The sequence below is a fragment of the Leucoraja erinacea genome, chromosome 10 (genome assembly GCF_028641065.1).
Source record: "Leucoraja erinacea ecotype New England chromosome 10, Leri_hhj_1, whole genome shotgun sequence".
Lineage (NCBI taxonomy): Eukaryota > Metazoa > Chordata > Chondrichthyes > Rajiformes > Rajidae > Leucoraja > Leucoraja erinaceus.
This window is the reverse complement of record NC_073386.1, coordinates 49,643,951-49,667,870: the sequence shown is the minus strand read 5'-3', so window position 1 is coordinate 49,667,870 and position 23,920 is coordinate 49,643,951. Positions and strand designations below refer to the sequence as shown.

Genomic DNA, 23,920 nt, shown 5'->3' with positions numbered 1-23,920 from the left:
GGAAAGTACCAGGAGAGGGGGTGGTTTGGGTGGGAAGGGGCGATTTGACCAGGGTGTTACGGAGGGAGTGGTCTCTGCGGAAAGCAGACGGGAGGAGATGGGAAGATGTGGCCAGTGGTGGGATCCCGATGGAAGTGGCGAAAATGTCAGAGGATTATTTGTTGTATGTGACGGCTGGTAGGGTGGAAGGTGAGGACAAGGGGGACTCTGCCCTTGTTACGAGTGGGGGGATGGGGAGTGAGAGCAGAGTTACCGGGTATAGAAGAGACCCTGGTGAGAGCCTCATCTATAGTAGAAGAGGGGAACCCCCATTCCCTGAAGAATGAGGACCTCTCCGATGCCCTGGTGTGGAAACACCTCATCCTGGGTGCTGATGTGGCGTAGACTGAGGAATTGGGAGTAGGGGATGGAGTCCTTGCAGGAAGCAGGGTGGGAAGAAGTGTAGTCCAGATAGCCATGGGAGTCAGTGGGCTTATAGTAGGTCGGTCAGTAGTATCACCTGCGATGGAGATAGTGAGGTCTAGAAATGGTAGGGAAATATCGGAAATGGTCCAGGTGTATTTGAGTGCCGGATGGAAGTTAGTGGTGAAATGGATGAAGTCAGTGAGTTGTGTGTGGGTGCAGGAGGTAGCACCAATGCAGTCGTTGATGTAGCGGAGGTAGAGTTTGGGGATAGGGCCATGGTACACCTCGAACAAAGATTATTCAACGTACCCTACAAAGAGGCAGGCATAGCTTGGGCCCATGCGCGTGCCCATAGCAATGCCTTGTATTTGGAGGAAATGTGAGGAGTCAAACGAAAAGTTCTTAAGGGTAAGGACCAGCTCCGCTGGGCGGAGGAGAGCTAGGGTTAGAGTTCGGGTTAGGGTCAGTCGGTTAGTCTGTCGGTCAATCTGTCGGTCGGGCTTGTCGGTAGCCTGATGGATGCTGTGGAGGATCGGTCGGGTCGCCGGTGGATGGTGAGAGTGGTCAGCCGGGTCGGGCTGCAGGTGGGTTGTGAGAGTGGCCGGGCGGCCGGTGGGTGCTGCGAGTGGTCAGACGGCCGGTGGGTGTTACAATTGGTCGGATGGTCGATGGGTGCTGCGAGGGGTCGGCCGTGCTGTCGGTAGGCCGGTGTTGCAGCGAGCGGGCGGACATGGAGCCGGCACTATGGGGATACTGAAGGCGGGCCGGGCGGCGTGCAGGGCAGTGCTGCTCCCCACCATCATCACCACGATGATCCAGAAGGGCATGCTGGCCGAGGTGGACGCGCTGCGGAGCCACACGTACGGACTCTGCACACTGGCAGTCAGTGGGGTTCAGTAAACAGTGGAACCCACAGGAACTGCCCTCACCCATTAATTAGGCTGGTTCAGGAGCCGGACCTCTGCGGCAGTCTCATTCAAAAAACACTCACAATTATATATTTTTATATAATATAATTATATATGATTACAGCCATATTCATGTCATATATATATATATATATATATATATATATATATATATATATGACAAGATGGTGCTTACTTTTTCGATCTCTTTTTCTAATTAGTTTAATTAATTAATGCGCAACTTTTGGCACTGAGATGACTTTCTTCTCAATTTTATCTTATCTAAATCTGTGCAAAATCTAATGTAGTTCTGAGACATGGGTTACGAAAGTTGATTGCTAGACACATTTTTGATGCTTGGCCCACAGCGACATGCTGTACAAAGAGCCTACCTTTTCCTGGCCGCCGCTGGATTTTCAACATGTTGAACATTTTCGGCGACCTGCTGCGACTATGACGGCTGACGGCAGTCACCGAAAAAAATCGTGTAATTGGGACAGGACCTTTATTTCATTGGTGTCAAAATTAAGACAGTAGGGTGGACCTTTAAGCATTGTTAGTATTTATTGACCCTGGAGTCAATGAAATGCATGTCATGGACAGAATGTACTTTAGTACATTGCAATTACACATCATGTAGCATTGAGAAAGAGCTCAATTTATTATAATCTCTAGATAAATTATTTACATTTTTAAAGGTCAGCGATTGTTCAAACTATTGCATGTAGTAACATTTTCAGCTGAATGCGCATGCTTTCTCTTGCTGATTTTGCTAGTTATTCTTCTTAAAGTAGACAATTAGGAAGAACATTTAATTGTATATTGAAATTTAAACCATCAGCTCTCTGGTAAGATACACTCATTCTTTTCAGTTGAACAATCCACTGCTAACAAATGCATTGTGATTGTTGTATAATAAAGCTTCATCCTCAATAAGCATTTATGAAGGAAGTATTTGTTGAAAATCTGTAACATCCCACCTGTTTTTATGACAGTAACTTCTTTGTACACCATCCTACGTGCTCTGGTCTGAGTGTGTGTAAGAGGATGTGTGAGAGATAATGAAAGCAAACACAAACTCTCCCTTCTTTATTTAAGTAAATTGCCAGAGGCAGTAGAACTCCCAGTGACTGTGCATTTATATGACTCGGCATTCATAGAAGAACATGAGGAAGTAAATAGTCTGGTAAGCATGTTTCGGCATCTCCATTGCTCCCATCCACTTGTTGCATATGTTGTGGCTCCTCTTTATGTCCCACTTATAAGAGATCCAAAATTCTGTATCATCCTATTTTGTTAATGCCAACATTGATCTTCTAACCCCCCTCCCTTTCACCCAACCCAGTTATAATTTCCATCATTTACCTCACACAGATTCTCAAAGTGGCCACGTAAAGCTAAGCACAAATTATAAATTATATCTTGGTAATTTTGTTCAACTGGCTTTTCCTGTTCTCTCTCTCTTAGTCTTCTTTCAAGTTCCACCTGTTTAGCAGGCTCCTTATGGGCTTGTCCCATTTGGGCGATTTTTCAGGCGACTGTCAAGTTGCCGGCAGTCGCCTGAAAAAACGGCAACTGGAAGGGCGACTGTCAGAGTGGAACACATGCATGCACACACACACAGACAGACACAGACACAGACAGACAGACACACACAGACACAGACAGACACTCACTATGCAGGCGGGGGGACAGGGCAAGCGGGGGGATCACTTCTGTCTGCACGTCATCTGTATCCCTCCATTCCCTACATATCCATGTGCCAACCTAAAGGCCTCTTTAATGCCACTATCGTATCTGCCTCCACCACAACCACCCCTGACAGTGCGTTCCAGGCACCCGCTAATCTGTATGTTTAAAAAAAAAGTGCCCCGCTCAACTCATTTTATTAGCTGTGCCTTAATACTTCAACACTTGGTTAATTTGAGCCAACCCCTGTTGTCTCCAATTTCCTCTTACTTTCTGATGCCAGTGAATGTTATGTTGCCTTCCCACTTCAGGAATACCTTTACAAAATTCTCTGGACAAATATCTCCTGAAAATAATTTCTTCTCCTCATTGTGTGTACCTTGTTTTAGAGATACAGTGTGGAAACAGGCCCTTCGACCCACCGGGTCCGTCCTGACCAGCGATCCGTGCACATTAACATTATCCTACACACACCAGGGACAATTTACAACATTACCAATTAACCTACAAACCTGTACGTCTTCGGAGTGTGGGAAGAAACCGAAGATCTCACAGGGAGAGCGTACAAACTTCGTACAGACAGCACTTGCAGTTGGGATCGAACCCAGGTCTCTGGCACTACAAGCGCTGTAAGGCAACAACTTGCCGCTGCATTATTATGCCGCCCTTTCAATTCTATCGTCCTGTTTTAGACCTCAACAGCACCCCCCACTCCCCCCCCCCCCCCCCCCCCCCCCCCCCTCAACACAAATGGCATTCCAGGACTCTCTTTTCTTCATCTACATTCTCCAGAAACATCATCTGCAAGAACTTACCAAGTGTACTTGTGACACCTAATCTCCCTTTTTGCTGTATTTTTTTGGTCAAACCAACCTTAATAATAGATGCTCAATGTAGCACTGTTGATGTAGATGTCCATTAGGATGCCTGTCCACCATCAAATCTTGCAAGGATTATATGTGCTGTTTTGTGGGGAAGAATAAAGCCAAGAACCTGCATATTTACAACAGTCTGCTTCCTTTACACTTATTTTCTTTGTCACCATTTCAAGTTCAAGTTCACATTTATTGTCACATGCACCAAGTAAGGTACAGTGATATTTGAGTTACCATACAGACATACAAGTAAAAAGATACACACACAATACACACTAAAGTTGAACATAAACATCCATCACAGTGGAATCAACATTCCGCACTGTGATGGAAGGCGATAAGGGTCAGTTAATCTTCCTCCTTTTGTTCACCTGTGGTCGGAGCCTTGAACCCTCCGCAGTCGCTGTGATGGACGCCCGTTGTACAAGCCCTCTCTTTGGGATGATCGAAACTCCGACGTCGAGATGGATCAGAACACACTCCGCGGCTTGAAGTTCCCGAATCGGCCGCTACTTACCGGAGTCCGCGGCTTCACGATGTTAAAGACCACGGGCCAGCGGTTGGAGCACTTCTTCTGGCGATCCCCAGCAAGGGATCCCAGGCTCCGCGATATTAAGTCCGCTGCGCCTGCTGCTGAAGCTCTGGGCTGGTCTCTGGTCTGGAAAAGTCACAACAGTTATCAGGGGGGAAAAAAAGAACCTTTTATCCACTTTCAACAAACTCATGAGCTGTGTTTCCCAGCTGATTTCTGTGCTTTGACCTGTCTCTCTTCGCTGATGGGTTAAATATACAATTATCAAATCTTCTTTATTACTTCTATTTACCTGTCCTATCTTGACAAACCCCACCACCCTTGTACACTGCTGTTTTAATAGTCCATGAGATATCAATCTTTTGAATCGGTTGACAGTTTTGAGATGGTTTCCTTGATATCAATTCTTTGAGAAATATTGTATTAAATATTCTTGAAGATCCTTTGGAATGGTAGGTTTGATGGTTGTGCCATGAGAAATGAATTAAATAATTCTGCCGTGGTTTGCAGATGTCAGTTTTCAATCCCAAATGTAGCATCTGTTTTGAGGAGGTTTTGTTTTACGAAAGGAATGCTGAGGAGTAATTAAAGTGATACCTTTTATATCTTGGGGAAAACTTTGGAAGAAAGGATAATTCAAGATGCATTATAGAAATTTCCTGGATTCTGTAGGGATTTGATATAACCAATCCAGACACATTTATTTCCGATTAAAAACTGCATAGTAAGAGGAGTCAGTTTTAAAAATGAAATGGCTGAATATTTTTACAAAGAGGATAAATGAATTATGGAACGGTTTACCAGAGAATTTGTTGAAATGGGGAAAGAGACTTAGTTTTAGTTTAGTTTATTATTGTCATGTGTACCGAGGTGTAGTGAAAAGCTTTAGTTTGCATGCGATCCAGTCAAAGAAAAGACGACACATGAATACAATCAAGCCATTCAGTTTAAAAAGATGTACAAAAACACTTTTTATTAAAGGATATTGGGATGAGGATAGGTGATTGTGAGTGGGATATTTGTTATACTGATTGCATTGGGAAGGGTGATTATAGGGTGATGGGTTGTAGATATGACTAAGATACTGTATAGTATATGAGGGTTTTTTCTTTTATTTTTTTTCTCTCTTTGTATGGTTTGTAAATATTTGATTAGTGTATAAATGTAAATAATTTGGTGTACATATAGCTGCTGGTGTACATATGGTGTACATATAGCTGCTAAATTTGTATAAGATAATTATAAGCAGTTGAATAAGGGGTGGGAATTAATAAGCTTTGGCTTCTTCCTGCTCCTTTTCGGACACATATGATTTCATTTATTTATAGATATTGTTTATGACACTTTATAAATATTCTTGTTTTGCTTTTTGTACACTTGCTTTTTATTATTTTATTCTGTTCGAAATAAAGAATTAATAATAATAATAATCCACAGTGCACAGACAAAGGATAAAGGCTGCAGCATTTAATGCAAGATGTAACATTGAAGTCCTATAAAGACTGATTAAAGATAGTTCAAATGTCTCCAATGAAGTAGGTCAGGACTGCACTCAAGCTGAGGAGGTGACCGTTTATTTGTCTGATAACAGCTGGGAAGAAACTGTTCCTGAATCTGGAGATATTCAAACTTCCGTACCTCTTGCCTGATGGGAGAGGGAGAGGGGAGAAGTGGGAGTGACTGGGGTAAGTTTGGTCATTCATGATGATGGTGGCCTTGCAGATACAGGTGATGGAAGGGAGGCTGGTTTGTGTGTGATAGTCTGGGCCACGTCCACAACTTTCTGCAATTCCTTGCGGTGGTCTTGGGTGGAAATGTTCGCAGACCAGGCTGTGATGCATCTTGATAAGATGCTTTCTAGGGTGCACCTGTAGAAGTTGTTCAGGGTTGATGGGGACATGCCAAATTTCCTAAGCCTTCTAAGAAAGTAGAGGTGTTGGTGTGCATTTTTGGCCATAGCTTTGATATTTTTTCGTAGGAACGAAGCTTTGGACCAGCTCTATTTCAATGCCATCGATGTGGTATGTGTACTACTTTGCTTCTTGAAGTCAATCACTATCTCCTTTCACACTATCTGAAATGTCCTCATTATTCAGGGAACGGGGGTTCCCCTCCTCCACCATAGATGAGGCTCGCACCAGGGTCTCTTCCATACCCCGCAACACTGCTCTCTCTCCCCATCCCCCCCACTCGCAACAAGGGCAGAGTCCCCCTAGTCCTCACCTTTCACCCCACCAGCCGTCACATACAAAAAGTAATCCTCCGTCAGTTTCGCCACCTCCAACGTGACCGCACCACTCGCCACATCTTCCCATCTCCCCCCATATCTGCCTTCCGCAAAGACCGCTCCCTCCATAACTCCCTTGTCAATTCTTCCCTTCCCTCTCGTACCACCCCCTCCCCGGGCACTTTCCCTTGCAACCACAAGAGATGCAACACTTGTCCCTTTACCTCCCCCGTCGACTCCATTCAAGGACCCAAGCAGTCGTTCCAGGTGCGACAGAGGTTTACCTGCATCTCCTTCAACCTCATCTATTGCATCCGCTGCTCTAGATGTCAGCAGATCTATATCGGTGAGACCAAGCGGAGGTTGGGCGATCGTTGCGCCGAACACCTCCGCTCGGTCTGCAATAACCAAGCGGACCTCCCGGTGGCCCAGTACTTCAACTCCCCCTCCCACTCCGTCTCCGACCTCTCTGTCCTGGGTCTCCTCCATGGCCACAGTGAGCAGCACCGGAAATTGGAGGAACAGCACCTCATATTCCGCTTGGGGAGTCTGCATCCTGGGGGCATGAACATCGAATTCTCCCAATTTTGTTAGTCCTTGCTATCTCCTCCCCTTCCTCAGTCCCCCTGCTGTCTCCCAGCCTTCTGGCTCCTCCTCCTTTTTCCTTTCTTGTCCCCACCCCCCCCACCCCCGATCAGCCTGAAGAAGAGTTTTGGCCCGAAACGTTGCCTATTTCCTTTGCTCCATAGATGCTGCTGCACCCGCTGAGTTTCTCCAGCTTTTTTGTGTACCTTCGATTTTCCAGCATCTGCAGTTCCTTCTTAAATAATATCTCCTTTGTCTTGCTGACATTGAGGGAGAGGTTGTTGACTTAGCACTATAAGTTACAAAGTTCTCGATCTCCTTGTAGTACTTTGTCTTGTCATTATTCGATACCTGGCCTGCTTACAGTGCAGTTGTCTGCGAACTTGTAGATTGAGTTGGATTGGTATTTTGCTGCATATAAGGAGTACACTAGGGAGCTGAGAACGCATCCTAGCAGGGCACCAGTATTGAGGATTACCGTTTAGGATGATTTGTCACCTATTCTCACTGATTGTGGTCTGTTGGTCAGGAAGTCGAGGATTCATTGGCAGAGATGAGTGCTGACTTCAAGTTCCACGAGTTTGGGGCTGAGCTTGGTTGGGATAATGCCATTGAAAGGGGACCTATAGTTGAGGAATAGGAGTCTGACGTCAGTGTCCTTATCCAAGTGTTCCAGAGTGTGTGTAGGGCCAGGAAGATGGCATCAGCTGTGGACCTGTTGTGGTGGTAGATGAATTGCAGTGGATCAAGGCTGCTTGGTAGGCAGAAATTAATCTGAGCCATAACCAGCCTCTCGAAGCGCTTAATGATGGTGAATTTCAAGGCCACTGGACGGTAATCAATAAGGCATGATATCTTGCATTTCCATGGCACCAGGATAAAAGTAGTCTTCTTGAAACATGTTGGTACCTCTGAACGGAGCAGGGGGAGATTAAAGATGTCCGTGAACATTCTGCTAATTGGTCCGTGCAGTTCACAAGGACGTGACTCTATCCGGGCCAGTTGCCTTCTGTGGATTCACCCTCAGGAAGGCCGATCTTACTTCTACAACAATGACCCTGGGAAATGACACACTCGAGTCTGTTGGAACGGATGTCATTGTCGCCTTGGCCTCCCGCTCAAAACAGGCATAGAATGCATTGTTCATCAGAGGGATCCTCACTAATGCCAGTAAGGCTGTCTGACTTCACTTTGTAGCCCGTTATAGTATTCGGGCCTTGCCACAGTCGACGGGTGGCCGGATGGTTATGCTGGGAAGTTTGTCCCAGTGTTGCCTCGTGGTATTCCTGGTAAGTCTGTGAAGATTGTAGCAACATTTCTTGTTCGGCTCAAGATCGTTTGACTTTTACACAGTGGTCTTAGCCTTCACCTGGGAATGGACCACGGTTGGAACACTCGGAATGTCTTCTTTGGCACAATTCCTGGACAAACTTAAACGTTGAATGCATTTCTGAGTATGGATTGAATAATTTGGGGGTATATGAAACTGAAATTAACTGGATGCGAGTCTGATGTGCTAAAATGCTCTTTATTTTAAATTTTATTTCAAGTGCTTTCTCATCTGCATTTCTGAATTATTTTTTATTTTGTTCCATACTTGTTGAATTATGCATGTCACTAATGAGGTGGATTCTGATGATGTCCAAGTTGCCCAGGTAACACAGTAGCCACTGGAAAGCCTCTGTGTAGCTGGTTTCTGCTTAGTATATTTGCACAATAGAAGGTATCTAAGAAACATCTTTTGCGTCTGACCTTGCAGCAGAAAGTTTCAGCATGACTTGGTTTCCATTGTTCAATTTGTGCCGCTGCAGTCAAGTTTTCTGGTCTGCAACGTAAATCATATCTGACATTATTCACGCACGGTTATTGGAAGTTTGAAATGAGAAATGTCTTGCTTTGTGGGGAAAATTCTCTGATGTTCCTATTTATATTTTTCTAAATGCAATGATTAGCATTTCAAACAACCTGACCCTTTTATTTTTCATGCATTATTTAATTTGAAAGCAGGCATCCTAGAGAAGTTATTCCCCTCTCTTGCCTCCTGCCAACTCCAAAGCCTGTCTTCAGATCAAGGCCGAATATGGCACTTGTTGTATTGCTGTACATACTATCAGCAACTCAGCACAACAGGGCTCAAATCCATGACCTTCCTGAATTGTTTATCTTGCAAAATATTTATTTCTCAATGACATGCAAGGCATTCTTGATCCATAGATTCCTCCTGCTTTTAATAGTTTACAACAGGCCTGGCATTAAACTCTTTAAACACAATTATGATATGTTAATATCATTCTCAACAAGAGACGTGTTCTGCTGTTTCAGCGCGTTAGAGGAACCCCATGGTGTTATACATTGCCAAACAAATCAGGGAAGGGGTTGAGAGGAGACTGGAGGGGGAGACTCACAATTTGAAATGTGCTCTGTGCTGTGTCAGCAGAGAGTGATGGTTAATAACGAGGCCCCTGCAGTTGACGTTGTTCAAACAGTCATGTTTATCACGCTTCATCACTGACCATTGTCCCCTGGTTGTCAGCCACTATGCACACCACGACATAGTGATACTCTGCCGAGCCAATCCATACTCGCCAATGTGATTCGGAGGCAATTAGAAAACGGGGCAGATTTGGAAAAGGGCAAACCAAACTTCTTGCGTAAAGCCATGAAAAAGCAGGACAATTTAGCAATGTGATGTTATTGTTTAAAGTTAGCAGCATGCTAACTTCATATTTTATGACTTTTACCCTCTAAGCTCATTATCATGTGTGCTGGATTTATTCAAATTTGCCCTGGCTTTCATCGAGGAATCCTTCATTGAAAAGAAAACGGAAGATTCCTTGTCTTTGCTTTGGAGAAGGCTGAAATATTGGCATTACCAGGCTCCTTTTGCTTAAACATGGATTCTGAAAGTCTGTTCGTTGTTAAAAACAATCTTAACAACAGCGACACATCAGGGATACTTTAGAGTACTAATGCATTCATAACATTTCACTCTTTGTTCAAGCTACCTCTTATATATGGGATCATCTTCTGGAGTAGTGGCGACTAATCCATGGATCTTCAGTAGCCTGAAGGCATGTCAGTAGTTGAACACTTTATTTGTCAGTGATTAGTCTCTATGCAGGTAGTGAAGAAAGCAAATGGCATGTTGGCCTTTATAACAAGAGGAGTCAAGTACAGGAGCAAAGAGGTCCTTCTACAGTTGTACAGGGCCCTAGTGAGACCACACCTGGAGTATTGTGTGCAGTTTTGGTCCCCTAATTTGAGGAAGGACATTCTTGCTATAGAGGGAGTGCAGCGTAGGTTTACAAGGTTAATTCCCGAGATGGCGGGACTGTTATATGCCGAGAGAATGGAGCGGCTGGGCTTGTACACTCTCGAGTTCAGAAGGATGAGAGGGAATCTTATTGAAACATATAAGATTGTTAAGGGTTTGGACACGCTGGAGGCAGGAAACATGTTCCCGATGTTGGGGGAGTCCAGAACCAGGGGCCACAGTTTAAGAATGAGGGGTAAGCCATTTAGAACGGAGACGAGGAAAAACAATTTTTCACAACAGTTGTGTGGAATTCTCTGCCTCAGAGGGCGGTGGAGGCCGGTTCTCTGGATACTTTCAAGAGAAAGCTGGATAAGGCTCTCAAAGATCGCTGAGTCAAGGGATATGGGGAGAAGGCAGGAATGGGGTACTGATTGGAGATGATCAGCCATGATCACATTGAATGGCGGTGCTGGCTCGAAGGGCCGAATGGCCTACTCCTGCACCTATTGTCTATTGTCCATTGTCTATGTTAGATTTATCAATTTGTATTTAATTTAGCCAAATTCAGGGGACCTGGTCATGCCTACAACAAATTGATTTGAACGCAGGTTTTATTGGTCATATTATATTAAGAAAACAAGCGCCTTAAGAGGGAAACTGCTGGAGAAACTCAGCAGATCAGGCAGCATCTCAGAGATGACAATTCTGGTTGAGAGCCTTCTTCAGACTAGACTTCAGAGCCCAGTCTAGACCTCACCTGATTTTACCCATCATCGAAGGGATCTTTAGGAGGCTCTGGCTCAAAAAAAACAATATCATCAAAGACCTATACCACCCTGGCCAGGATCCCATTTTATTGTTACTTTCTGCATGTTATTGCATTTATGGGCCTGTTAACAGCGAGTAAATATTTCATGGATCCGTATTCGGTACATAGAATAATTAAATACACTTGACTTTTGAAAAGCATAATGAGTGATTACTACATCGCAGTCTGTGAGTGACCGTGACAAGGTATCTTTTCCTCTTCTTTTCATCTGTTAACTCCTGGTTTTCTTCCTTCTGCCTTTGTTCTGTCCTCATACTTTATGCGTTTTTTTCCCTCTTTGAACAGAACTGCTCACTACCAGTTTCCACAGTTGTCTTGCATCCATATATATTTTTGAACACAAAGTGCTGGAGGTACTCAGCAAGGCAGCAGCATCTCTGGAGAACATGAATAGAAGCGAGCAATGGTATAATTGGAAGGATCGATCACATGCTTGGGGACTGGTCGGGGTGTTAAGAGTCAGGAAGTCCTGATGCAGTTTTATAGGACTTTGATTAGGCCGCTGTTGGAGTATTGCATGCAGTTCTGCTCACCGCATCACAGGAAATATGTGGAGGCTTTGGAAAAGATGTAGAGGAGATTTATCAAAATGATGCCAGGATTAGCTACAAAAAGATGCTGGACAGACTTTGATCATTTTCTCTGGAACGCCAGAGGTTGCAGTGTGATAGGAGTGTGCACAACAATGAGAGGCATAGATAGGGTTGACTGTCAACATATTTCCCAGGATGGGAATTTCAAATACTAGATGCCATAGCTTTAAAGTGAGAGGGGGAAAGCATATTGGAGATGTGCGGGACATGTTTTATACACCGAAGTTGGTGGGTGTCAGGAACATGCTGCCACGGATGGTGATGGAGGCAGATACGATAGTAACCTTTAAGAGACATCTGGATAGGCAGGCCATGTAGGGAATGGGAGGATATGGATTATATACAGGCATATAAGGGTTGGGTTTGGCATCATGTTCACCACAGACATGGTGGGCTAAATGACCTGCTTTACTGCAACAAAACTTAGCCATTACTGTTACCTAGCTGTTTATCAGTTGAGGAAAATGAAACTGATCCTAATTTTTTTTTAATCTTGTCAGCATCTCGTGGGCTACCATCACCAGCAATGCTGGCACAATCAGCAGTAGTACCGATTACAACCAGAAACCTGCTCCTCCTCTAGTTCACTTACAACCTAAAACCTGCCACTACTCCATGCAGGCTTGCTGCAGTGCTGACATAAGGATCTGCTAGTTTTGTTAGTGCCGTGTTTGATTTAGGTAGTGTGCGTGTAGCGTGTCAGTTGTCTGGCTCATAATCTCACAAGAAACATGACTTGCCAGGATTGATCCTTCCAAAGTTTTATGACTGGTGACGTGTAGATCGATGTGGCAATACAAAAAATGCAGTTCCCTTATTCATTATGAGGAAACTCTAGGTTATGCAGCTATACATAAAGCATTTGTTTACAATTGGGGTGTTTACGTGAGCTGTAATTTATCCTTTTATTTACATAGGGAAAATTCTGCCTCCAATAAACATACTCCCCTCAAATTTGCACAAGTTAATAATATTTCACCATCCAGGATCTAAGTTATCTTTTAACCTTCTTGATATTTTCAGTTTCTTTTTGTGTTCATTATTTGATGCATTTGAATATATTTGTTTTAATGTCCTGAGGGGAAGCTAAGTATAAATACGTTGATCTCCATTAAAGCAGTTAAAGCAGTTCAAAATAATAATCTATCCTCAAATGTCCACTACACATCATTTCATCGCTGCCTCGGCACTCATGCAATGCATCCAACTGAGAAGAATAGCCCTTTATAAAATTCTGTCAAGAGCCACAATATCTCTGCAACCTTCATTACAATTATTGAATTGCAGGACACATCAAATATTTTCCAGATCAGTGATGTATAACATTTGTGCTAATGAATCAGATTTAAAGTTTGAACTGGTTCTAGTTTCAGGCATGACATACCTATAGTGACTGTCCACAGTCAAATATAGAGAGATGAAAAAAACAGATACCTATAGTATCTGGTCACAGTAAAAAATAGAGAGATAAACATCATTGTTCTCACTTCCTCCATTGTAACTGTCCTTGCAACATTCAGCATTTGTTCTTATAAGACAAATGTAGAAAACTCTTTTCAGGTCAGTGACCTAACCTCAGAACTAAAGGACAGAAGGCCATTGATCTGAAATCTTAATTTTCTCCACATACTGCACATGAGCGTCTGAATATTTCCAGTGCTTTTTTCCAAAAATAAACTTTATTCCTAAAAAATATATTCCAGAAATACCAAGCAGAATGTTTTTTTTATAGTCATAGTGTCCCCCAAGCTATATATTCATTACGATGTAAAATGTATACGTTCGTAGTTTCATCAAATTACATTCTATGTTAAAAGCACCAATATCATTTGTGGCTTCTTCAAGTGTTGCAGGGCTGTTAACACAGAATCCAGCCCCTCAGTGCCCAGTAGCAGCAGGAGCTTAGATAGCAGTCCTTCCCCACAAAACGTTTGTGCTGTTGGCTGCACCAAGCTTCAGTGTGTCCCTTAGCATGCACTCCTGCAGCCAGAAATGTGCTGGGCAACAATATTCATCTATTCATATTTTTTTGCATTGGAAGAGTAAGTTTTAGGTTGATCAAAGCATGTCTTTCATTGAGCTAACAATCTTTCAGCAGCATTTGATGTTTGTTTTCATGTGCGTCCCTGGCAACAGCCCGTAGACCTGACCCTGTTTATGATGAGGGTGCAGTAGTAGAGTTGCTGCCTTACAGTGCCAGAGACCCGAGTTTGATCCAGCCCACGGCTGCTGTTTGTACAGAGTTTGGACATTCTCCCCGTGACCTTTCTCCAGGATCTCTGGTTTCCTCCTACACTCCAAAGACGTACAGGTTTGTGGGTTAAAGTATAATTGTAAATTGTTTCTAGTGTGTAGGATAACGTTAGTGTGCGGGGATTGCTGGTCGGCGCAATCAGTGGGCAGAAGGGTCTGTTTCCGTGCAGTATCTCTAAACTACATTAAAGATCCTTGCATCCTTTGCTATACCTTCTTTGCAAATGCACAGTTCACACTGATGTTGACCATTGTCTCATCCTCATCATAGCCATTGTAAGGGCAGCAAGCACTGGGAGTGACTCCTTCAGTGCAGGAAGGATCTGAGAAGGAGGACCCCTCTCACTGCTGGCCAAGCGAGGCCTTGTTGCTTGCTAGAGAGGTTCTCAGGACGAGACATTCCGCTAAATGGCTTTGATGGTTCTCCTGGTTTATAAACTCCTTCTCCTAGTTCCATGCTGACCACTGTCTGATGGACTTGTGGTCAAAGGTGTTCCTCCGAAGGAACGTTTTGAGAAAGGATGGATGGTATTACAAAATCCAATTGAATGAATCATTGTACAATGACAAGGCCAGGCCCATCCTTCACAACATTGGGGAGAGGTAGAACCTCAGCACACGATGACACTTGGTGTTTGCGCACTTTGGTTCTGCGCACAGCTTGAACACATAAAGGTGGCCATCAGGATCAAGGGCACTGTGGGTATGTGTTTCCCCATTCTCTGGAGAGTTGGATCTGTTGGATGCACTCCATTTAGGATGACTAGAGTTAACAGCAAATAGTCCGAGTGGCTGCCATGCTGGAAGAATGGGGTATGGGCCATACTTGCAACGTGTACAGAAACACTGAGAGCACCTGTTGACCTGGTTTTGCCCCGTAATCAAGAGGGCATGCTGTTCCCATGTTCCCAATGTAGTTTTGGAGCTTGTTGATCCGCTCCAACTAGTTGTTGATTCTCATTCTGGATCCTCTGAACCAGATCCCAAGCACCTTCAGGTAGTCAGCATTGACAGTGAAGGGTGACTGGAATGGCACACTGTACTCAATGTGGTCTCAACAACAACATTGTATAGGTGTAGCATGATGAACCAACTTTTGTAATTGTCATCCTTCCCAATGACAAGTGTGCCAAGCTGTCACCACCCTGTTCACCTGAATTGCCCCGTTCAGGAAACCGTGCACCTATACGACATCTTTCTGTTTTACAACACTTTCCATGGTTCTACCATTTACTGTGTAGGTCCTTCCTGGTTTGACAGGAAGCGGTAGCGCAGCGGTAGAGTTGCTGCCTTACGGAGAATGCAGCGCCGGAGACCCAGGTTCGATCCCGACTACGGGTGCTGTCTGTACGGAGTTTGTACGTTCTCCCCGTGACCTGCGTGGGTTTTCTCCGAGATCTTCGGTTTCCTCCCACACTCCAAAGACGTACACGTTTGTAGGTTCATTGGCTTGGTAAATGTAAAAAAATGTCCCTAGTGTGTGTGTAGGATAGTGTTAATGTGCGGGGATAGCTGGTCGGCACGGGGCCGAAGGGCCTGTTTCGGCATTGTATCACTAAACTAAACTAAACATAAACAATACAATTGTTACAGTTAGATTCCATTTGCCATTCCTGATCTAGATCCCATTATAAACTTAGATATCTGAGAGTCGCGAGTGGTTCCAGAACATCTAGTTTGAGAAAGATAGCAGAATATATCTGTAGGTTGACAGGAACATTACAAGTTCAGTTTATTATTTGTGCCCTTTAATTGAGTGCCCATTCATCATAGTTGTTTAGAAGTGGTAACCTTCATATGATGACCATGGTCCAATGTATATGTCCTTCCCCCCCCCCCCCATTGAATCATTAAATTAAGTCTTTGCTTGTATGCATGTGAAATGGTGGGACATTTGACAGACCTTTGGTGCAGGTATTGTTCATTTTAATTTCTCCATAATGCTAACTGGTGTAAATTCTGCTTATCAAACAGCCAAGAAAACCTGTGCAGCTACGCATTTTACATGTGACAATGGGGAATGCATCTCTGGGGACTGGCGCTGTGATGGAGAAGAGGAATGCACAGATGGTTCGGACGAGGTGACTGAATTGTGCAGTAAGTAATTTCAACTGATAGGAACAGCAAAGTCCCGTAAAATAGCCTGGAATAAATTCATAATTTATTCACAGATTTAAAGAGGCAATTACTGAATTATGCCACGATCTGAAAAAATGCTATTGCGATAAATATCAAGTTAGCTAGTACTCTGTCAGTTCATGTTTTTAAACTGTTGAATAGAAGATGGTTTGAGAGGATATTTTATAGAATTCATTGCTAATGACATTTTGGTATGAGGGAGGCAGAAGCTTGTGACCATTGGTGTCACATATTAGCACAGACAATGTGCCATGGTATCACAGTTGAAACTATTCCTCTCCTCACCGAATCTCCACATGTGCACATTTTCCAGCAGGATTTGAAACTAGAACGGAAAATGCCAAAAAACGGGATAAGTATTACAGGTCAATGACCCTTTGAAATATTTTAATCCCTTTGGTTTTAAATTTCCTGTGTCTGCTGTTTTTGCTTCAATTCCAACATAATTTACTGGCCAGGGACCAGGAGAGCATGCCCTTGCTGTAATTCCCTTTGTTTCTTTCTGGCCAAATGTGCAGGCATATTCCTGGCTTGGCTTAATATGCAGTGATCCCTCTCATGCAGTGCAGATTAGGGATCGGAACCGGGACTTTCATGGTTGATATAGCCCTCACTTGACCGAGGGCTGAATATTTTCTGATTGAATTATAAAGTAAATTAAAAGGGCTAAATTTGTTGATTCTAGTGATCCAGATCACGAGTAATAGGAAATATTGTTGGAAATTGTGGGCGTTGGTAAATACATGCAGATTTTTAGTGCAAGGCACATCCTTTTACAAGCTTTGGTGAAAACATCAACAATAGCTCGGAGACACGAGGAACTGCAAATGCTGGAGTATCTTGGCAGGTCGGGCAGCATCTCTGGAGATCATGGATAGATGATGTTTTGGGTCTGGATTCTTCAGACTGTTTCAGTGGCTTGGAGCCTGGCCTTTGGAGAGCATGCCAACACAAGCGTTGTCAATGTACTGCAGTCCAACTACCTAGGTTTTGGTCACCTTCATTTGAAGTACAGTTGCTGTACGTTGAACAGTTTCCCATTAGTTCTGAGGATTACCTCTATTATTGTGGGAAGACTGTTAGTGGGCTGTGGCATTTTAGCAAGAAAGATTGGGGAAACAAATGTGTCTATTACAGTGCAGAAAGTTGGCATCCTGTCAGACATACAGCAGCTGCCAGTTGGTTTGTTCTATAGAAACATTCAGTGATTTACACCCAACAAACCAGTGCCGCTTGTTGCCAGAGGCTCGTCTGAAATGTTTACAAGGGATATGACTGGCCTGAGGAAGCCTTTATATATCGAATGTGAATGGATAACCACAGCAAGAACTTTTTACGGTCCCATGTCATTGCACAGCAATATTAGCAGATAAAAAATTACAAGCAACCAAAGGAAATGTCACGGTAGATGAGCAATATTGTAACAAGCACCTTCGAGGCAAATGTGAGGTAGAGAGGCAGACATTTTTAGGGTTCTGGAGCTCGAGGCTTGGCAGCTTGAAGCCATGACCATCAGTGATGAAACAATTTTTAAACTGGGAATGTTCAGTGGATTGATAAGCTACGAGGATTGCAAATAAATTCCAACACACTAGTACTTTAGCTTCAAATTTAAAAAAAGAATACATTGGGATTTCTTGGTGGATTTAAGAAGCATTTTCAGGTTTCCAGCATAATTGGTAAATGTGTAATCCTGGAATAAGATTGTAGACCTGAAATTTAATCATTTTTTTTCCTACTTAACTTGCTGAGTATTTCCAACATGATGTTTATTCCAGGATACATAATATTTTACTTATCAACGAGGTTATGAAAGCAATCTTATCAGTTTTTCCTCTCCTCTCATCTTCTGAGGGTTCAGACTCCCGTTCTATGGACATCCGTGCTATAGTGGCCATTTTCATGTGAATTTTGACTGTTGACTATTGGGTGTTTACAGCTGAGCTTATGCTGGATGTTATCATGTTTGCACGCTTTCCATAAGAGGTTGTTTATTTGCTTCCACATGAAACTCTCAATCTCTCCTTGTCAATAAATAGCAAAGCTGAAGATCAGGTCAGTCACACAGGCTTTTGCTATTTCTCAGTCACATAAATCTCCTTGAAGCATCTGTTACTTGGTCTCCCTATTAGTTTTCAACCACTCCTCCAGTAAGAGCTGAGAACTTTCAATTAACAGTTTCTTCAGGCACTAACATGTCATTTTATAACATAACACGCTTGCCATCTTACATGCACATAACCTTACTTGGTCAATCTCATAATTGTGCTGCCGATATTTCTTTGTGATTGCATCAGTGTGCTGGGCCCAGGATAGATCATTAGAGATGTGTACACCCAGGAACTTGAAGCTGTTGATTCTCTCCATAGCGGTCCTGTAGAATGGTACATGGCCCCTCGCTTTCTCTTTCTGGTCAACAAAGGTCATAGAGCAATATCATGGTCTAGTTTGCTTAGAATACATGATCATTTATTGTATATTTGTGTCTAACGTGTCTACAAAGCTGCACTAAGTAAGAAGTTTATTGTAAAGATACAACATAAGGTTCCCTCTTACATTCGAAGCCTCAACCTATGAAAGCAAGAATATCATTTGCCTTATTCACCACTCCATCTTTCTGTGTTGCCACTCTCGGGGAACTATGATCGATCCCTAGGTCTCCCTATTCATCAATATTCATAAGTGCTCTGTTTACTGCACACGACTTGCCTCTAATTGACTTTTCAAATTGCATCCTCTTGCACGTGTTGGGATTAAATTGCAATTCCCAACACTCTACCCAACGTGCTAACTGATCGATATCCTTGGGTAACCTTCCTTGCACCACAATGCCACCAATTTTCATGTTATCTGCAAATTTATTAATGATACCTACTACATTCAAATGCTCTACATTCAAATACTGCTCTACATCGGCGAGACCAAGTGCAGGCTTGGCGATCGCTTCGCCCAATACCTCCGCTCGGTTCGCAATAACCAACCTGATCTCCCGGTGGCTCAGCACTTCAACTCCCCCTCCCATTCCGAATCCGACCTTTCTGTCCTGTGCCTCCTCCATGGCCAGAGTGAGGCCCACCGTAAATTGGAGGAGCAGCACCTCATATTTCGCTTGGGTAGTTTACACCCCAGCGGTATGAACCTTGACTTCTCCAATTTTAGGTAGTCCCTGCTTTTGATCCCATTATCATTTTTGCCGATACTGCATGGAAACAGGCCCTTTGGTCCCACCTACTCCATGCAGACCTGTTCACTTTTTCTATGTTATCCCACTTTCCCATCCACTCTTTACACATTGGAGGCAAATTTACACAGGCCAAATAACCTTCAAACCCGCACGTCATTGGGATGCGAGAGGAAACCGGAGCACCTGGAGAAAACCCACGCAGTCGCACGGAGAATGTGCAAATGCCATACAGACATTGCCTGAGGTTAGGATCGAACCAGGGTCTCTGGCACTGTGAGACAGTAGCTCTACCAACTGTGGCTATTGTGCTGCCCTAAAATAAGTTTCAGCCTGAGATGTCTAATGGTGGTGCAATGTATTAATATGATGCTGGCATAAGAAAAAGTCACTGTAACACGTGCCAACTTGTCCTTTGGAATCTGCTCAAACAACAGAAGGGCTATGAATTAATCGCCACAGGGAAGCTGCCTTTTTCTGTGCTGAATGATGATTCCCGTTGTCTACCAGCAGATTTACAATACAATACAATACAATTTATTTGTCACTTGAACCTCATATAGGCTCAAATGAAATGTTATTTCTGCAGTCATACACACAAGAAAAAAAAGACCCAAGACACAACACAATTTACACAGACATCCATCACAGCGCATCTCCTCCTCGCTGTGATGGAAGGCAAAAAATCTTATCTCTCCCCTGCACTCCCCATTCCCCTCCCGATGTCAGAGTCAAAGCCCCCGGTGGCTGATGGCAATTGTCCCGCGGTCATTAACGCTTGATTATTGTTGTGAGGTTGGCCAGTTTAAGTTTTATATGAACCAGGACGAGTGGGGACAGTGGGAGTTTACATTGTTTTACTGTTGACACATTAAATGTTCCATCTCCATGGACAAAACTCATAAATTGATTTGGAAACATAACAGCAATTACATTTTCATTGATAGTCATAAATGTGCTCAATGCATTTAACCAAAAATCAGGCAGTTTGTGTGAGTTTTTTTTCCATTGAATAGCTTCATGAATAAAATAATCAAGCCCAGTAATGAGAGCAAGTTGATTTACAGTTTCCCACCTGCATGTTTTATGTTCCCTTTGTCTGCTGTGTGGAAAAACAGGCAAGGAATTCTTGAGTGGGGATCTGACTGGATTATTTTGGTCCTTCTCACACCACTCCATCACTTTCAGTGTACATTTGTGGTGGGTGTGATATCCCCCTTCATTGTCAATGTACCTGTATGACGTAGTTTAAAACTATTGGCTGGATACACTCAGTCAAGTTCACAGTGAGAATCCACAGATTTTTTTTTGAAAAGTGTCTGTGGCATTTAGGGCTCATTGTATCTGTTGTTTAAACTAGCTTTAAATCCAAATTACTAAATGGATGTCTCAACACCTGGTTTCTGGTAAATTGCTCAGTAAACTGGCTTTTTGCCTGTGAGAAATCAAACCATTTTAAAGAACAGATTCGGAACAAGGTTAATAGAAGGCTTATACAATGGATTCTTCCAACTTGATGGAATAATTTCAAACAGACGTTACCATTCACCTGCCTGTTTTTTAATCATCTGCAACAAAAACGCTTGTTCTTACCTTCATCTTTGCAAAAATCAAGCTTCATTTCACATTTGTTCTTTCTTGAGATCTCAAAGCTGAAAGCTCGCTTAGCCATTTTTCTTCTTTGATCTTTTTCTTTCTCCTCTTCAAAGAAGAAGACTTTTAAGACTTTTAATCCAAAGCTTGGCATTTCCACTCACTGGCTTCCAAATGTACCGTGTCTTCTGTTCTGGTCCAGCGCTGCTTGCTTTCTGGACTAGAGATCCTGGCTCTTCTTTCACTGCCTGCATATGGCAGGACTGGGCCTGATATAAACCCCTCTGGTTAGTAGACCCAAAAGAAGCCTGATTGAAAGTCCCCACTCATGGAGCAAATGCACTCTGATTCTTTTCTTTCCCGTGTGGTGCAGATAAAGTCACGTGCCCACCGGACACCTTTGGCTGTGCCAGAAACAGATGCATCCCAATTACATGGCAGTGTGATGGTCAGCAGGACTGTGAAAATGGAACCGACGAGTTGTATTGTGATGGTGAGTGTGAGAACTACCTTGAGGTGAAATACGGCAAACACGACTCCTGCTCTAGCCTTCACCTCATGCTGGGCGAGCTCCCAAATGTGACCTTGAAAGAGCCACGGATTCGAGAGCTGTCCATGTAAGAGGGAAACAAACACAAGATTGTAGATGTTACATAGAAAACAGGTGCAGGAGGAGGTCATTCAGCCCTTCGAGCCAGCACTGCCATTCAACATGATCATGGCTGATCATCCCCTATCAGTACCCCATTGCTGCTTTCTCCCCATATCCCTTGATTCCATTAGCCCTAACAGCTATACCTAACTCTCTCTTGAATACATCCAGTGAATTGACCTCCACTGCCTTCTGTGACAGAGAATACCACAGATTTTCACAACTCTCTGGGTGAAGAAATTTTTCCTCATCTCAGTCCTAAATGGCCTACCCCTTATTCTTAAACTGTGACCCCTGGTTCTGGACTCCCCCAACATCGGGAACATTTTTCCTGCATCTAGCCTGCCCAAGACTAGATGTTGGACTCTCGAGGAAAACACAGACTACTGGAGGAACTCTGCGGGCCAGGCAGCATCTGTGGAGGGAAATGGACAGATGACCTTTCGTGTTGGGATGTACCAGTCTGAAGAAGGGTATTGACACAAAACCATTTCTGTCCATTTCCCTCCCGAGTTCCTCCAGCAGTTTGTTTTTTCTCTGTAGATCTAAAATGTCTTTGTTTGGGTCAAACAGAGATTTGGAAGGAGATTTGATAGAAGACGTTCTCCTGAGAGAATCCCTCTGTAGAATCTGTTGGAACTCAAAGTGTATCAAGGGTTTATACTCATTACAAACAAAGACAACTGGTGCAATTTTAGTAGTTACAATATCAGAAGCTACAATTGCCTGGTTTACTGCAATATCTTGGGTGCAGACAAATGGTTCCATCAAATTACATATTTACAAACAGAGCACATCTTAACTGGCAAGACCATCAAGCATCATTGTTGTCATAAAGGAATGTGCATGAAAGGTGGAGAGCTTCTGGGAACAGGGACCCCAGACACAATTATTGTTCAGAGTGAGGCCAAACACACAAACACCTCATATTTTGCTTTGACAGCTTACAACCCAGCGGTATGAATATTGATTTCTCTAACATCCACTCTCTCTTCGTCCCTCCCCCACCCTACTCGTTGTACTAGTTTTGTTATTTTATTGCCTGTGTAACTCATTATCACCTAACCCACAGCTAACAATGAGCCATTTCCTTTATCGTCATTACTTTTTTGCATATCTTTCATTCATTTGTTCTATATCTCGCTATATCACTGTATCACCGTCTATATCTCTCATTTCCCTTTCCTCTGACTCAGTCTGAAGAGGGTCTTGACCTGAAACGTCACCTATTCCTTTTCTCCAGAGATGCTGTCTGACCCACTGAGTTACTCCAGCTTTTTGTGTCTATCTTCAGTTTAAACCAGCATCTGCACATTCCTACACATTAGTGTTACACAGACCGACTTCTTGGCTACACAAATACCCCAATTATTAATAAATATGTCCATGACTATATCTGATGTGTGAAATGACAAAAAACAAGCGAGGAACCATCCTTGATCTCTTTCACAGTGGTCTAGTATATCATAGCCGCAGATGACTGTTGCCTGGTTTGATACTGACTGGTTAACAAAGTCCCATTGTCTTACACACGGCTGATGGATACAAGGACATCTCATGGCCATGTTAGTATACAAGCCATGTTAAGCAACCTCCTGCTGTGAGCTTGTCGCCAGCTCTCTTCAAACAGAGGTGCTCATTCATGCAGCTGTGCTTTTAATTTCAAATCCAATTACTGCTTATAGTTTACATTTTGAAATAGTTGATGAAGATTGGTTCTCGTTTACATATTAATTGCTCTGTAACTCCTGAAGGGTGTTGCACACCTAACGACCCCTAATAGAGATGGTGGATACGGAAGCTTGCTTCAGTGAATTTTGCTGATGGCTCTGGCTCTCCCTTGCCATGTAGTTTCCCTGAAGATTCGGCGAGTGAAGCGAACTACCATCCGTGTGATTCTGACCTACACGCATTTCAAGTTTCCACGTTCCTTCCGAGGGGGCTTCAGTAGAAAACCATGTCGGCAAACGACCACTGTGGTTCAGTGGCTATGTGGCGGAGAGGGCACTATTAAAGCCAGGATTCCTATGTCCCTTCACCATCAGCGAGCCCAGCTGGAAAGTGAATATACATTGATAGAGTCCCAAAACGTCACCCATTCCTTCTCTCCAGAGATGCTGCCTGTCCCGCTGAGTTACTCCAGCATTTTGTGTCTATCTTTGATATCTGTTGATAGGATTAACTTTGGCTGTGGGTGCCTTTA

The 23,920-nt window shown here is 43.4% G+C and overlaps 1 protein-coding gene across 1 annotated transcript in view; it reads left to right on the top strand.

The window, feature by feature from the left end:
• Positions 1 to 23,920, top strand: part of lrp8 (low density lipoprotein receptor-related protein 8, apolipoprotein e receptor) — a 103,934-nt gene that overhangs the window by 35,768 nt on the left and 44,246 nt on the right. The window contains exons 3-4 of the mRNA XM_055642216.1: positions 16,127 to 16,249; positions 21,439 to 21,558. Of these exons, the coding sequence (XP_055498191.1) occupies positions 16,127 to 16,249; positions 21,439 to 21,558 (243 nt within the window). The remainder of the gene's footprint in view (positions 1 to 16,126; positions 16,250 to 21,438; positions 21,559 to 23,920) is intronic.